This window comes from Podarcis melisellensis (assembly GCF_964234715.1).
Source record: "Podarcis melisellensis genome assembly, chromosome: 8".
NCBI lineage: Eukaryota > Metazoa > Chordata > Lepidosauria > Squamata > Lacertidae > Podarcis > Podarcis melisellensis.
Genome location: NC_138540.1, coordinates 13,683,972 through 13,699,455, shown reverse-complemented (window position 1 = coordinate 13,699,455; position 15,484 = coordinate 13,683,972). Strand labels below are relative to the sequence as shown.

Genomic DNA, 15,484 nt, shown 5'->3' with positions numbered 1-15,484 from the left:
AGCAACAAATTCTTCCATTCAACCAGCGCATCTGCACTTGGGTTAGTCAGCCCCTGCCCCCCGTGCTTCATTCTCTCTGACCCCCTCTAGTCGTGCATTTTGGCCTTCCCTTCACCATGCCACAAAAACCAAGCCAGTAAATACCTCGTTAGCAGCATGCGGCTCAAGGCCCACCTCCCTGGTTGCCTGGGAAGAGAGAGAGAAAAAGAGGAGCACAAGCCACACCGGGGGGGGGGGGGGTGTGCAAAGCAGGCAGCTGAACACAGCATGCCTGGAAAGGAGGGGGGGGAGGAAGCGGCAGAGGTGAACAGCAACGGCATTCATGCAACGGGGCAGGGTGTGCGCATGAGACATGCTGGTGCTGGGAGAAAGCAGCCTTCCTCAAAAAAAGCACATCATGCACAGGCAACAGCAGAGGAGCCTGCGGGGTCTCGCAGCAACTTGCATGCCGTCAAAGCAGCAGGTGAGCTACTCCCGTCAAATCTTTTTAGTCTGGATGTTATAGACATCCAGACTAAAAAGATAGCCTTCCTTCCCCAGTGCTGCAAACCTCTCTGCTACGTTGCAGATCAAGCAGATATTTTTTTTTAATAAAAAAAGGTAAATGACCCCTGAACGGTTAAGTCCACTCAAAGGTGACTATGGGGTTGCGGCGCTCATCTTGCTTTTCAGGTCGAGGGAGCCTGCATTTGTCCACAGACAGCGTTCTGGGTCATGCAGACAGTATGACTAAACCGCTTCTGGCGCAACAGGACACCATGATGGAAACCAGAGCGCACAGAAACTCTGTTTGCCTTCCCACTGCAGTGGTACCTATTTATCTAATTGCGCCAGTGTGCTTTCGAACCGCTAGGTTGGCTGGAGCTGGGACAGAGCAACAGGAGCTCACCCTGTCGTGGGGATTTAAACCACCGACCTTCTGATCGGCGAGCCCAAGAGGCTCAGTGGTTTGGACCACAGCGCCACCCGCGTCCCAGGTGAAACAGAGGCTGTCCCCACACTCCTGCTGATCTTTGCAGCACCAATGATCAAGATGGCACTGGCTTATGAGGCCTGGCACAAAGACAGCACTTTATTTACTTGTGATCAGTGAAGAGGCCTCACCAACACTTTGGCATCACGGGCTGCTGGCATTTTCATCCCCTTGCTCAGTTTTGCCAGGATCCAACTGCCCCCTCGCCCTCCACCCTCATCCAAAACTTTACATCTCCTGTTTCCGCCTCCAGCCTCTGTGAGAGGCAGAGAGAAGGCCCCAGGTTCAATTTCCCCATAGCATCCCCAAGTAAGGATCCCCTCCCCCAAAACCAGTCTGAAACCCCGGAGGGTCCACAGCCAGCCATTGTAGGCTGATGGACCCCTGCTCTGTCGCATTCACTCACCACGCCCTGCCAGAGGAGAAGCCCATTTGCTGAGTTGGTGCGCACTTCCAGCTCGATCGTCTCCGGTGAGTCCGGGAGGCTGCAACCAAGAGGGGGGAAAAGAGACCAAGCGATGAGAGACTGTGCACATTTCTGCTGCGTTAGCCAGTTTCCCCACAGCCATCTGGTTGGTCACTGGGAGAACAGAACGCTGGATGAGATGGCCCTTCGGTCCAATCCAGGAGGGCTCTCCTGCTGAGACACCCGTTGTAATAGCAGAACCTCCTTGCCCAGGAGCAGTCTACCTCTGAATACCGGGTGATGGTGAACTTTTAAGTTGAATTACTGAAATAAACGAACTTTTCCACGATATTCTAATTTTCCAAGTTTCGCCTGTAAACCCATACGGTAAATGTGCCTCCCCTGAACTCCCTTCTGCACTGGCCTTGCCCTGTTCCCTTCACTGTAAATGGAGCTTGGCAGTGTTCTCCCACTGCCACTCGAGGCTGGTTGGTCGCCGTTTGTGGGGAAGCGTCCACCGTAACGGCATCAGAGATAACTCACCTCCTGGGGAAAGCGTGGCGCCCGAGGGCCACATAGCCGCCATCGTGGAAATAGGCACCGTACTGTCCGGGGGCATCTGGTAAATGGGGGGAAAAGGAGAATTAGTCTCGGCACCTACGTCAGGGACTCCAGCACAGACCGAGGCAACGGGAGGGAGGGGAGGGAAAAGCTGAACTGCTGGGTGCTATTGGCCCAGAGCTGGAAAGAAGATAAAAGTCCCGACCAGAGAAGAATGGCAGATTAAGTTTGCAGAAATGGCAAAAATGACCAGAAGAATCAGAAACCGGGAAGACCAAAATTTCAACAAGGAATGGGGAAAGTGTATAATTTATCTTAAAAACCATTGTAAGCAGTTAAAACTGTTAGCAGGACTGGAAGAACACTCGTAGTTTAATGGTGAATTTTGGACATAATGGAGACGTAAAAGATTTGGATTATTATAAAAGATGCAGGAGGAAAGGACCAGTGCTTTTTTTCTAAAAATAAATAAATAGGGGTACTCTTGTTTTCCTACTCATATTGAAATACTGCACCTCAATGAGTCCAAACTGAGATTCGCAAAATATTTAGGGGTATGCGTCCCCCCAGGGGGGGAAAGCACTGGAAAGGACTAACAATAGGGCCTACAAAGGGGAGGAGGGAAGTCCAGGAGATTCCTTGGAATCTTGTTTTTAATGTTATATATTCATTAGATATGTGATTGTAAAACTTTGATCTGAAAACCAAATAAACAAATTTAAAAAGGAAAAAAGAGAAGCTGAACTGGTTTTCTGGAAGTGTCAAATGGCTTTGGATCATCAAAGCATCTTCTGCCCAGATGACATGGTTATCTGAAGTGGCTTCACTACAAGAGATCTCCTCCTTAGCTCCCAGGCAGGACTTTGTCTGCAAAGAAGCATCTTCACCCCAGAAGAAGCAGAAGCAGGTGGCGCAAAGAGGGGGCCTGAGACGTACCATTTCCTCCGCTGCCCTCGTGAGTCCACTCGGTATTCGACTGGTGCTGCGATGCATCTGCGTGGCAGAGAAACAGGCACTCGCTTTACACAGCAGAAGACAACTTTCTTCCAGGGTGACAGCGGCGGAGGAGACAGTTTGCCCCTGCAGCTCCACGCCCTGGCCAGCCATCATCCTCAGACTTACCGTGTTCACAGTATAATCCCAGGAAGCCAGGAGGGCAGACACAAGCTGTGTCTTTGCAGATGCCCCCGTTGAGGCAGGGCTGCTGGAGCTGGCACTGGACCTCAGACACCTCGCAGCGCTCCCCTGAAGAGAGCGAGAGAGAAACACACTGTCGTAAAGAGCATGGAGAGGGAGAGATGGGCGAGGGCGGACTTGCATGATGCGCAAGGCTAAGGGCTTATCCACACTTATCTTTAGCCCCACTCTTTCCAAGCAACAGGTCTGCACTTTAAAGCTCCATGTCTGAGTGCCTTTTTTTTCTTTCTTTTTTTGCTCCAGAGCTTTCCCTGCAAAAACTCACTCTTTAAAGCTGAACTGGAGCAAACAGCTACAGTGGTACCTTGGTTCTCCAACTTAATCCGTTCCGGAAGTCCGTTCCAAAACCAAGGCGCGCTTTCCCATAGATAGTACAGTAGTACCTTGGTTTACAGACGCTTCAGGTTACAGACGCTTCAGGTTACAGACTCCGCTAACCCAGAAATAGTACCTCGGGTTAAGAACTTTGCTTCAGGATGAGAACAGAAATCACACAGCAGCCACGCAGCGGGAGGTCCCATTAGCTAAAGTGGTGCTTCAGGTTAAGAACAGTTTCAGGTTAAGAACGGACCTCTGGAACGAATTAAGTACTTAACCCGAGGTACCACTGTAATGCAAAATGGATTAATCCATTCCAGACTTTTAAAAACAACCCCTAAAACAGCCATTAAACATGACTTTTACTATCTAACGAGACCATGGATCCATAAAATGAAAGCAATAAACAATGTACTGCAGTCACACAGTCAATCAATCAGTAGCTGAACTGGGTTCCACACAGTCACAAAAACAAAACAAGCCGCAAAAACAAAAATGCAAAATAAATAGCAAAAACAGACTGACCTCAGCGTAACACTCAAAACGGAAGCGCGGCACTCAAATTCGAAGTGTAACACTCAAAACAGAGCGTGTTCGGCTTCCGAAAAATGTTCGCAAACCGGAACACACACTTCCAGGTTTGCAGTGTTTGGATTCCAAGTTGCTCGAGTACCAAGGGGTTTGAGAACCAAGGTACCACTGTATTTGGCTTTTCATGGATTGCACTTGGCTCCGAATCAGCTTTAAAGAGCGGGTTTTCGCAGGGAAAGCTCCAGAGCAATAAAGAGAGGACTAAAACAGAGCTTTAAAGTGTGGACCTCTTGCTGGGAAGCACGGAGGAAAAGGTATGTGTGTGGGGAAACCCCAGGAAGCTCTGGAAAAACCGCAAGAGACTTTTTACTGGCCATCATGCCCCCCCTCATCCCTCTGTGGCACTCTCACCTTTGTAGCCGTCCAGACACAAGCACTGGAACTCGTACTCGCCGGTCAGCAAGCATTTGCCACCGTGCAGGCAGGGCCTGCGGTCGCAAGGGGAGCTGTCAAAGCACTGCGAGATGCTGCGGCTCTCCAGGAAGCTGTACGAAATGTCCACCTTCTTCCCGTTGATCGAGACCTGGGGTGGGAAGACGCAAACAGCTTCAGCTTCCAGTCAGAGCGCATGGATCTTGCTGGCCAGCCCCTTCCCTTCCTCCTGCTCCCTTCTCTTCCAAGGAGGAAGTGTGGACTGTCCACCACAAAGCAGGGAGGGGGAACCGGCAGCTCCTCTCCCCACTGCCGTCGTGCCCCCCAGTTGCTCACCTCCCCGATGCACCCGTAGAAGTGGCTGGAGACGTTGGCAGCCGCCGGCAGCCTGACGGCATCGTCCACGCCCCCCAGGTACATGGAAGTGCGGAGGTTCAGGCCCTGGCTTTTGCCCGGTGAGGACCTCTTGACGGGCCGCTCATCGTTCACCTGCAGAGTGCCGTCTTTGTTCAGCCGCTCGGCTGTGATCCTGTGCCACTGTTCCAGCTCTAGGGGCTTTGCGCTCCGAAGGACGGCCGTTCCTAAAAGAGGGAGGGAACAGGAGTTTAGATTCTGGAGCGGGGGAAGATTCTCCTTGCAACAATTGGCCCGTCTCACGTACCCCCAAAGTTAAGAACGCGCCCGTACTTTTCCATGTATAAGACGAGGTTTTTTCCTGAGAAAATAATGTCAAAAATTGGGGCTTGTCTTGTACACGGATAGTGCAGTGTTTGGACGGGGGATTGGTTTCTGCCGCAAGCAGGAGATTGTCAGCAGTGAATTTGTTGGTGGCTGTGGCAAGGGCTGCTGTTGATTTGCCGGTGCTGTGGCAATTGGGTGGGCGATTGGCGGTAGCTGTTGGTTAGCAGGCAGGCGACTGGTGTATTTTATGATGTGCACGATTGTCGTGGTCGGTCTGGGAAGTGAGTGATTTTTGGCAATCCCCCCCAAAAAAGCTCAGCAACTCTGGGCAATCTCCCCCCATTTACTTAATTTAGAGACCCCAAAAATATACACGTCTTATACACGGAAAAATATGGTGAGTGTCTGGGACTGGTCTGTGGACGAGGGCTGGGAAATGACCCCTCCTTCTCCTCTGCCTCTTTCGGAAAAGGAGGGGGAGTGGGCAGAATCAACCCCCCCCCTTCTCCAATAGCTGCAAGAAGAGACTGAGACAGGACTAATTTATGACAGGACAGAAAACTACCAAGTTTTGAGGTACAGTGGTACCTCGGGTTACAAACACTTTGGGTTACAGACTCCGCTGACCCAGAAGTAGTACCTCAGGTCAAGAACTTTACCTCAGGATGAGAACAGAAATTGCACAGTGGTGGTGGTGCGGCGGCAGCAGGCGGCCCAATTAGCTAAAGTGGTACCTCCAGTTAAGAACAGACCTCTAGAACGATTTAGGTTCGTAACCAGAGGTACCACTGTAATGAGAGGAGGAGGAGGAGTTGGAGAACAGATAGCAAACACATCCTTAGAGAGCCTGGGAAACCCCCCTTTTTTTTTACTATTACCAGTTATCATCATTATTTTATTATCCACCCTATGCCCTAAGGCCTCAGGGCAAATTTAAAACAATACTAAAAAAACAGTTTAAAACAAATTAACAGCCATAAAAATAAGCTGGGTCCTCAAAACATACACCTTAAGGGTCAAAAACAGGCTGGCGTCATCAGCATATGCTGGAAGCTGCACAATGAAGATGCCAGGAGGGAGTTCCCACTGCTCAGGGGCTGCTGCAGAGAAGGCCCTGTCCTGTACCACCGCCCCCCTTGAGCCTCTGAGGACGACCACCAAGAGGGCAGATCCCAGCACCCAAGAGGCACTGCTGGGAAAGAGGCGGCCTTTCGGGTATCTGTTGTTAGCAACGGGGAGGGATTTATTACCTGAGCCCAGCTCGTAGCGGAACTCCAAGTGCCCGTTGACCATGCTGAGTGAGACAAAATCTGCCACAGGAGAGCCATCTCCGCCGCTGAAGAGGATGAGGCCATCGGGGGACAGCGGCTTGATCTCGAGGTCCACGCGCAGCTCATAGTGGATGTTGGTGAGGGGAGGATAGGAGATGAAGGAGTCACCCCCGTGGAAATAGGGCACGGTTACCGTGGTGCCTGCAGCAAAAAGGAGGACGGTGGGGTCAGCTTGTGACTTTGCTCAGGTTTTGCCCTGGACATAGGGGGTGTGGGGGCCCAGCATGTCTTCCTTACTCACCGCCCATGCACTTCTCTCCGTATTTCCCAAGGAGGCAGCGGCAAGTGTAGCCTTGCCCAGTGGCTCGGTTAACACAGGTGGCGTCGGGACCGCAGGCCTCTGGGGGGGAAAGGAGGGTCATTTGGTAAGACTCTGGGCGGCAGTGTCAGGGACTGGGCAGAGAAGGAATAGAGGAGACCACCTCAAATCCTGACCCTCCCAAGGAGGAGGAAGAGGAAGGCAGTATAGATTTACAACGGGGGGTTGGTGGGTGGTCGCAGCTCAGAGGCAGATGAGGGGGAAAGCTGGGAAATCATGGAAGAGATAGGACAACACCTGGCTGACACGTTGTCATTAGAAAGCATTCCAGACCCTCCATCTCCCAGAACCTGGCGAGCCTTAAAAGTACGAGAGCGGTTAAAATGTACAATTTTGGTTTTGGCAAAGTTAATTGTTAACAGTTCAGTGTTACATTGGTCACTAAACTTTCCTAAGGCACGTTTCAGACCCACTTTGGTTTGAGAGAGAAGAACAGCGTCATCCGCATACATTAAAACTGGTACTTTTCTGCCATTAGAGAACACGGGGGGGGGGGGGGGGTTCCGATTTCACAGCAACATGTGACTAGGGAGTTAACATAGATATTAAATAAAAATGGGGCTAATAGGCATCCGTGTCTTATTCCTCTTTGGACTGGGATTTCTCTAGAGAGTCTGCCGTCCTGTGCGAGTCTTATCTGGAGGGTATTGTTCTCATGAAGCTTAATCATCAGAAGTAATAACCTTTTGTTAATACCCATATTGGCCAATTTGGCCCAGAGCCTACCCCTGGATACAGAATCAAATGCTGCCTTTAGGTCCACAAAGGCCGCATACAATGACTTTTTCCAATGTTTCACATACTTATAGACAAAATAATCTAACACTAATCAATGGTGGAACGTCCAGATGTAAACCCTGCTTGTTCAGTTTCTAGCAAATCATTATGATATAACCATTCACCATTTTGTTTGATATTGTGGTGTTTAATGTCACTGGCTTTTGCCGCAATAAAACTTGATGATGATGATGATGAAAAGTAGGAGAGCAAAGAGCTCAAAGACAAGAGGGCACGTAGCAGCACTCATAGAAGAGGGGAGGATGACGACGAATGAGGAAGCTGTTGGAGAGATGGGCAGGTGGAGATTCACTCGGGACAAGACCAGTATCCAAGAGGCTGGGTTCTATAGCCTCTCTCTGTAAAGTTTGAAATGAAAAAGGATGGTAAGAAATTTCCCCTTGTCTTTATACTTTCCTGGGCAACCAGCCGGGAGCTGTGGACAGCATCTTGACAGGCTGAGGGGCCAGGAGTCAGGGTTCCTTGTCTGCGCCCTGAACTTAGGAAGCTGCCTTATACAGAGTCAGGCCACTGGTCGTTCTGCGTCAGCATCTAAAGTGCGTCCATGTCAGAAAAGGGTGGGAGGCGCAAATCCGCAGGACCCACCCCCAGAATCAAACCCCAAATCTAGCTGAGTATTGTCCATTAAATGTTGTTAATATCTGCCCATACCGCCGTAAAGTGGATAGGGTTAGGGGTTAATGTACATCATTAATGATAAATTAGCACATGCTATTAAGGTAAGGCGGGGAATATGCAGGAAGAATGATTTTGAGGAGATACGGAAGGTGTGTAGAATTTGTACTGTTAAAATGGAAACGGAATATCGCAAGAGATGTTGAAATTTTGGGAGGTGGGGGAGTTATGATGGAATGGTCTCGGGGGTGGGGTGCACATTTTTATTCGTATTTATTTTTTGTTATTACTTTGACAAAATAAAAAATAAAATTATAAAAAGTACATCAGTAAAACAGTTAAAAACCAATTCCCGAATAAATAAAAGTGTCAGCACTGCTCGGCAGTGGCTCTCCAAGGATTCAGCCCTACCAGGAGATGCTGCTGAGGACCAAACCTTGGGCCTTCTGCATGCCAAGCAAGTGATGTGCCCCTGAACCACGGCTCTTCCTCCTAAAGGACGCCCAGTCTTGTCCTTGCCAAGTGATGTGCCACATGGAAACAGGGGCAGCTGCATCTTACCTGGATGGCAGCGTAGGGCCTGGGGGTGTTCGCAGTTGCTTCCAGCAAATCCCTGTGGGCACTCGCACACATAGCTGCTGCTCTCCGAGTCCCTGCAGACGCCTCCATTCTGCCAAGGGGAGGGAAGGGAAAAACAGGTGGACTGGCAGCCGAGACCACATAACACCGGTCCTGAAAGACCTTCATTGGCTCCCAGTACGTTTCCAAGCACAATTCAAAGTGTCGGTGGTGACGTTGAAAGCCCGGACCAGTATACCTGAAGGAGTGTCTCCACCCCCATTGTTCAGCCCGGACACTGAGGTCCAGCTCCGAGGGTCTTTTGGCACTTCCCTCCCTGCAAGAAGTGAGGTTGCAGGGAACCAGGAAGAGGGCCTTCTCGGTAGTGGCACCCGCCCTGTGGAACACCCTCCCATCAGATGTCAAGGAAATAAACAACTATCTGACTTTTAGAAGTCATCTGAAGGCAGCTCTGGTTAGGGAAGTTTTTAATGTTTGATGTTTTATCGTGTTTTTAATGTTCTGTTGGGAGCCGCCCAGAGTGGCTGGGGAAACCCAGCCAGATGGGCGGGGTAGAAAGAAAGAAAGAAAGAAAGAAAGAAAGAAAGAAAGAAAGAAAGAAAGAAAGAAGAGTTTGAATTTGATATCCCGCTTTATCACTACGAGAAGGAGTCTCAAAGTGGCTAACAATCTCCTTTACCCTCCTCCCCCACAACAAACACTCCCTAATTATTCCAATCATCTGCCATGTCCAACCAGGGCTGGCCAAGGGGAAGGCAGCGAGCAACAAGGCCGAATTCTGCTCCCCTCTATAAAATGCAGAGGCCGCACACATGCAGCGCGCTTACCTGGCATGGACGGTCCTGGCAGGTGGGGCAGTTGGAGACGCCGTGAGCTTGCAGGTCAAAGTCTTTGAAGATAACTTCCTTCCCTTGGATGATCAGCTGCCGAACGCATCCTAAGAGGGGAAGGAGAGCGAGCCGATGGGAGATTGCGGAAGAGATTGGTGGTAGGGGCAAGGGAGGAAAAAGGTGTGCCAACGAAGCAGGGGCGAGCTGGCAAGGCCTCTGTGTGACGTAGCTGTACATCTTGGGACACCACCCACCCCGTAAATACCCACTGCTCATATAAATGAGGAGAGACAGTGGTGATGCTGTGGTTGGTGGTGGTGGGGGCTAAGAATGGGGCAACCCAGATTCCTGCATCTCACTGCCTGTGGCCCTGTGCCTAACCCACCCACCTCACAGGGTTGTTGCTTGCTTGGAAGAAACGGGAGGGTTGAAAAACTTGTGTTTGTTTTATCCCTCCAAAAGTTTCAAATGCAACGGTTTAGCGAGCATCCTTTTCTATCACTGGCCGCATCTGTTATTTAGGTTGACAACCTCTAGGGGGGGAAGGGAAGCCGGCCACTCCCCAAAGGTGCTGGCTACCTGGGGGCCGGTGGGGCAGCTTTCTTTAGGACAAACGCAGCTGTCTGCCAGGGTTCAGGGAATCTGCTTCCTCCCCCCCCCCGGGGGAGCAGATAAGAAGATCAAAGAAAGGAGTGCCTTACCAGTTATAAACTTTAATAACCACAGCGAGAGAATAAAGAACACATCTCCTAGAAATGGCAGTGCTCCCAATTAAGGATCACACCCCCTTCCACCCCTATTAATCTACGTCACTCGTACGTCTTTTAACCTAAGCTTGTACCCTCTGCACTTTCTGTTCTGAGACTTTCTGGGCTCTTCTTGACCTTGGGCTGAGCGGAGGAATGCTGTTGTCCAGAGACTGTGAATCTGTTAACTCTCTTTCTCTCTTCCAGTGTTTCTTCTCCTAGCTGTTCCCCACCCTGTATTTCCCAGCTTCTGCCTTCTGAACTGTGCCCCTCGGCAAACCACTGTTCCAAATCTATATTGTCCTCCTGCTCCTGGGAAGATTCAGGAGCAGAAGCAGGGGGATGGGGTGGCTCCCACCATTCCTCCTCCGTGCGGTCCCTGACGCTGTTGTTCTTAGGACATCCTGCCCGGGTGCACTCAAAACCCAGCCCGGCCCCCTGCCACAGATCACAGACAACCCCGTGCATATACTGGCCGCTTTGTCCTCAGAAGGTGGTGGTCTCTCCTTCATTGGAGGTTTTCAGCCAGAAGCTGGATGAAACTTTGTCAGGGATTCTTCAGCTGAGATTCATGCACCTTAGGGTGGCTGCACTAGATGACCCTGGGGGGGGGGCTCCCTTCCAACCTTACAATTCTATGACTCTGTGAAGCTCTCACCAATGAAACCGCTGGTCAGGCCTGTCTTTGCAGTAGCAGCATAGTTGGGATACCCGCCAAGGTACAGCCCCTCGTTGAGGTCCAGACCTTGGAATTTGCCCTGGGGAAGAGAAGACATATTATTATTATTATTATTATTATTATTATTATTATTATTATACCACCCTATATCCAGGGGTCTCAGGGCAGTTTACAGAATAAAATCAAGATATAAAACCACAAAATATATAATAAAAATAACAACTCAATAGCCCCCCCAAAAAAAGAGCCACATTTTAAAAGGGCATAGGATGTAAATCAGATCAACCAAAGGCCTGGTTAAAAAAGGAACGTTTTTGCCTGGCACTAAAAGGTGTGTAATGAAGGCGCCAGGCAAACTTCCCTGGGGAGAGCATTCCACAGACGGGGAGCCACTGCAGAGAAGGCCCCGTTCTTGTGTTGCCACCCTCCGGACCTCTCAAGGAGGAGGCACATGAATAAGAGTCTCAGAAGATGATCTCAGGGTCCGGGTAGGTTCATATGGAAAGAGGCAGTCCTTGAGGTATTTGCGGTCCTGAGCCATTTAAGGCTTTATAGGTCAGAACCAGCACTTTGAATTGGAAACTGATTGTAGCCAGTGCAGTCGGACCAGGATCAATGTAATGTGCTCAAACCGTCTTGCTCTGGTGAGCAACCTGGCTGCTGAATTCTTGCACTAGCTTAAGTTTCCAGACTGTCTTCAGAGGCAGCCCTACCTATAATGCATTGCACTAATCCAACCTTGAGATTACCAGACCATAGACAATAGTAGTTAGGCATAGCTGGGCCACTGAGGCCACCTGAGCCTCAAGCAACAAGCAAAGGATCCAGGAGTATCCCCAAGCTGTGAACCTGCTCCTTCAGAGGAAGTGTAACCCCCTCAAGAGCAGGCAACCTCCCATCTATTTGGTCTAGAGAACTACCCACTAACAGTGCCTCTGTCTTATCTGGACTGAGCTTGTTTGTTGGCTCTCATCCAGTCCATCACACAGAAATGTAAACCTAGCAAAAGTGGGTCTCCAACAGGAAACACCAGTTTGCAGCGGGCTGCTCCATCTTGGCCTTGCTTGCCATCCTTCTCCCAGTACCCAACTCCTTTGGGCCTGATCCAGTAGCCACTGGCAAGTACAGAATGCAGCGCTCAGACCCACAGATGGGGTACAGATGCCCAGCAGCATGTTGACACCCCGACTAGGGCGCCTGCCCTGGCTTATAACACTGGCCCTTTCAGCAGCCACATGCCAGAGAGATTTCCCACAGGTGGGAGAAACCGCCTCTATCCTCTCCACCTTGAGCCCGCCACTCACCTGGGACGTGCCGTTGACGGGAGGATGGTTGTCCAAAACGAGAGAGCCCTGGGTGAGGTTGCGGTACAGCCGGACAGTGTGGAATTCGCCCAGCTTGATGATGGAAGGGTGCCGGATGGTGGCCATGCCAGAGCCGGCATCAAACCTGCAATGCCAAGTGTAATGGTTCTAGGGGTTGCTCGTGCGTAAATTGACGCCACACCTGCCTGGGTTACCTGGGTGAACCCTTTCTGTCCGGACAGCCACTCACCTGTGGCTGTCTCAATCGCTGGCAGAATCCATCAGTGGGCGTTTCTTGAACTTCTTCCAGCAAAGAAGCTCTTTGACGTCTAGTCGCCGCCTACTCTCCCTGCGCGGAAGCCTTCTGCGCAGGGAGGGTGTGAGCAGCGGAGGACCCGTGCTTTCCCCGCTGGTCTCCGGCGAGGAGTCATGGAGCCACCTCGCCGATCCCCCCATCTGCCCCCCTTCTCCACTGGTGCTACGCTGAATTCCTTCCCCAGAAGATGGGCTGCTTCTCTCCCTCCCGGGACGCTCTCCGGAACCCCTCTGGAGCCCTCCCTCTCCCTCTGGCTCCGATGGCAGTTCCCTGACACCAAGACAGCTCAGAAGGGTCAAAACTGCTTCACCTCCCGCCTGCTCCATTAGGCCCTGGCAAGCAGCAAGCTAGACCATTTTGGCGCATTTGGAGGCCCACGTCTCACAGCTCTGGGTTCAGAAGTAGGAAAGGATGGGTTGAGGCTAGAACTGACACCCAGCCAGAAAGAAGGTGCTGAGATAAGGTAAAGGTAAAGGACCCACAGCCTCTCACCTGAGCTCCGGCCGGCCCCCAACCAGTCCAAAGGACACAAAATCCGTCCCTGTGTTCTTCTTCTGCCCGTTGTACACCAGCATCCCTGCCAAAAGCACAAAGGAAGGTGAGCGGTTTCTGCGGGGCATGGGTTTGCTCAGCTCACAGCTTCAGCACCAGGGAGCTACTTGCAGCTGAGCCATCCTCCGACGCCTGGGAAAGGCAGCCTGGCCGAGGTCCCCAGCTCCATGCAGTGCTCAGAGCCCTCCATTGCCACCCAGGCAAGCGGCCTATTTGTGGACGAGCCACATACCAGCCTGCGAGACCACGACACTCTGCTATGCTCCCTTTGGCACCCAAACCCGCAGCACGGCAGGTGGGCCCCAAGGCTCAACAAGAGGATGCCAAGATCCACTTGGATTTCCTGTCCCTGGGGTGCAACATGGCACCGCTTCCTGGTAAGGAAGGGAGAATGTCCCACCTGCCTGGGCAAGGAACCGGGGTTAGGCAGGGCCTCAAAAGAAGCAGCCTGGCTGGCAAGGCGTTAGGCGGATCGGTGAGCGGGTGGACAGAGGCCGGGAGGGCTCCTGAATGAAGACACAGCTCTGCCAGTGGACTGGTTAGTTTGCCAAGGGGCACACTTTTCACAACACACACGCGGGCAGGAGGCTCCATCGCCGCAAGGGTTAGGGGAGGCGCCTAGGACTGGCTAAAAAGGAAGCAGCAGCCCAGCAGAAACGAGACTTACCTGAGTAAAGCATGAGAGCTGGATAGGTAGGGGAAAGGAGGGAGTAGAGACGAAGGGGGAGGAAGAGGTGTGGAGGAGAGAGAGAGGAAGAGAGACGGAGAGAAAGGTAAGACGAGTTGGGAGGAAAGGCAAGAGGGAAAACGAGAGTGTTGAGAGAGAGATTCCCAGGAAAGAGAGCACTCGGGCCTCTGCCAGCAAGGAGAAAGGTGGCTGGTTGTACCCAAAAAAGAACCAAGGTGCTCATATACTAGGCTTGCCATATTTCAAAAAGTAAAAACCAGGGCACCCCAAAATTGTTTCAGAAAACACCACTTTTCGATTGATCCAGGACAAAACCCTGCATTTCGGAAATCCCTCCCGGATGTCAATTCCGCCTCTGAAATCCCAATATGGCAGCCCTATCGTATACTGTACTTGTGGGGAAGCTCTGGAGTGCCTACATTTGAGGGGGGGGGACACACACAGCAGTCTTGCCCCCAAGGGCCTCCCCGCCTGCCCCAGCACCTCCGCTTACCGTCAGGTGTATCCGGTCGGAAGGTGATCTCGATCGCAAACGTCTTGTAGGCGTCTTTCATGGTTGGCAGGACAAGGAAGGACTGAGGATTCTGGGTGAAATATGGCACCACCCGCTCTACAAGCAGAGGAAGGGCAGGGGGTCAGGGGACTGGGCAGCTGCCACAATTTCCCAGCTCCCTCATCCTTTCAAGTTGAGGAATGGCCGGCTGCCTATTTGGTCCACTTGAGCCACAGGAAATCCCACTACTGCCACCACACCAGGTTGTATCATTGGCCAATATTGCCCAATGCTGCCTTCTCTGACTGGCAGCAGCCTTCTGGGGTGCTTCCCCCCTGCCCAGATATCCACGCTCCTTTAAACTAGAGGTCTTATGGGGTTGAACCCAGGGCTTTCTGCATGCGCAGAATCCATCAGGATTCGAACCAGCAGCCGCCACCAGGCTAGGAGGAAGGAAGCAACAGCCCGGGCAAGGCTTTTTTTTTTGCAGCTGGAACTCGCCAGAGATGGGCACCGTTGTCATAATAAGAGAGCCATTCATGGTGAGCTCTGACACCTCTTTTTCTAGAAAAATACCACTGCCCTGTTTCACCCTGGCTGTGGCTATTCAAAGGCCCAGTCCCCACAACCAGCAGGGGAAGGGGCAAGAGAGGAGATTCCCCTCTCATATCTGGAGAGCCCCAGAGGGAGATTTCTCCAGGTCAAACTCTGGAGAGCAGCAACTGCCTGTCCCCTTTCTGAATATTCCTCCCACGGTTTGGGTGGCGGCGGCAGAGAAACTGATTTCGGAGGGAGAAGAGACCGGTGTGCTGAACTCACCGCGCACTTTGAGCATGGAGAAAGCCGTCACCTTCCCTTGCCGGTTAGATGCCGTGCAGACATAAATGCCGGTGTCCTCGGGGCGAGCGGACGGGATGGTCAGGACGTTGCTCTCCACACGGACGTCCTTGGGGAGGTCTCCCTCCAGCTGGAACACAGAAGCGGCCCCCAAAACCCTTAGCAGGCTCTTCCCGCAGGGCACAGACTGCCTTGCAAGGCAGCCCAGCAACCCTTTGTCTTTCCTTTGCCGTGTGCGCCAACCTGCCGCTCTCCCCAGAGGCTGATTCTGCTCTTCCCCACAAACCCAGGGGGCTCT

General features: G+C 51.8%; 1 protein-coding gene across 16 annotated transcripts in view; it reads right to left on the bottom strand.

The window, feature by feature from the left end:
* Window positions 1–15,484, bottom strand: part of HSPG2 (heparan sulfate proteoglycan 2) — a 230,985-nt gene that overhangs the window by 6,827 nt on the left and 208,674 nt on the right. For 9 of the 16 annotated variants that reach the window (XM_081923336.1, XM_081923349.1, XM_081923344.1 and 6 more), the window contains 17 exons: window positions 15,169–15,316; window positions 14,350–14,466; window positions 13,836–13,853; window positions 13,109–13,193; window positions 12,301–12,445; window positions 10,976–11,075; window positions 9,569–9,678; window positions 8,724–8,832; window positions 6,672–6,770; window positions 6,350–6,571; window positions 4,755–4,999; window positions 4,398–4,569; window positions 3,063–3,185; window positions 2,877–2,933; window positions 1,923–1,998; window positions 1,380–1,458; window positions 145–186 (listed from right to left, as the gene is read on the bottom strand). In XM_081923336.1, the coding sequence (XP_081779462.1) occupies window positions 145–186; window positions 1,380–1,458; window positions 1,923–1,998; window positions 2,877–2,933; window positions 3,063–3,185; window positions 4,398–4,569; window positions 4,755–4,999; window positions 6,350–6,571; window positions 6,672–6,770; window positions 8,724–8,832; window positions 9,569–9,678; window positions 10,976–11,075; window positions 12,301–12,445; window positions 13,109–13,193; window positions 13,836–13,853; window positions 14,350–14,466; window positions 15,169–15,316 (1,947 nt within the window). The remainder of the gene's footprint in view (window positions 1–144; window positions 187–1,379; window positions 1,459–1,922; window positions 1,999–2,876; window positions 2,934–3,062; window positions 3,186–4,397; window positions 4,570–4,754; window positions 5,000–6,349; window positions 6,572–6,671; window positions 6,771–8,723; window positions 8,833–9,568; window positions 9,679–10,975; window positions 11,076–12,300; window positions 12,446–13,108; window positions 13,194–13,835; window positions 13,854–14,349; window positions 14,467–15,168; window positions 15,317–15,484) is intronic. The other 7 variants (XM_081923348.1, XM_081923339.1, XM_081923343.1 and 4 more) reach the window with 3 other exon arrangements.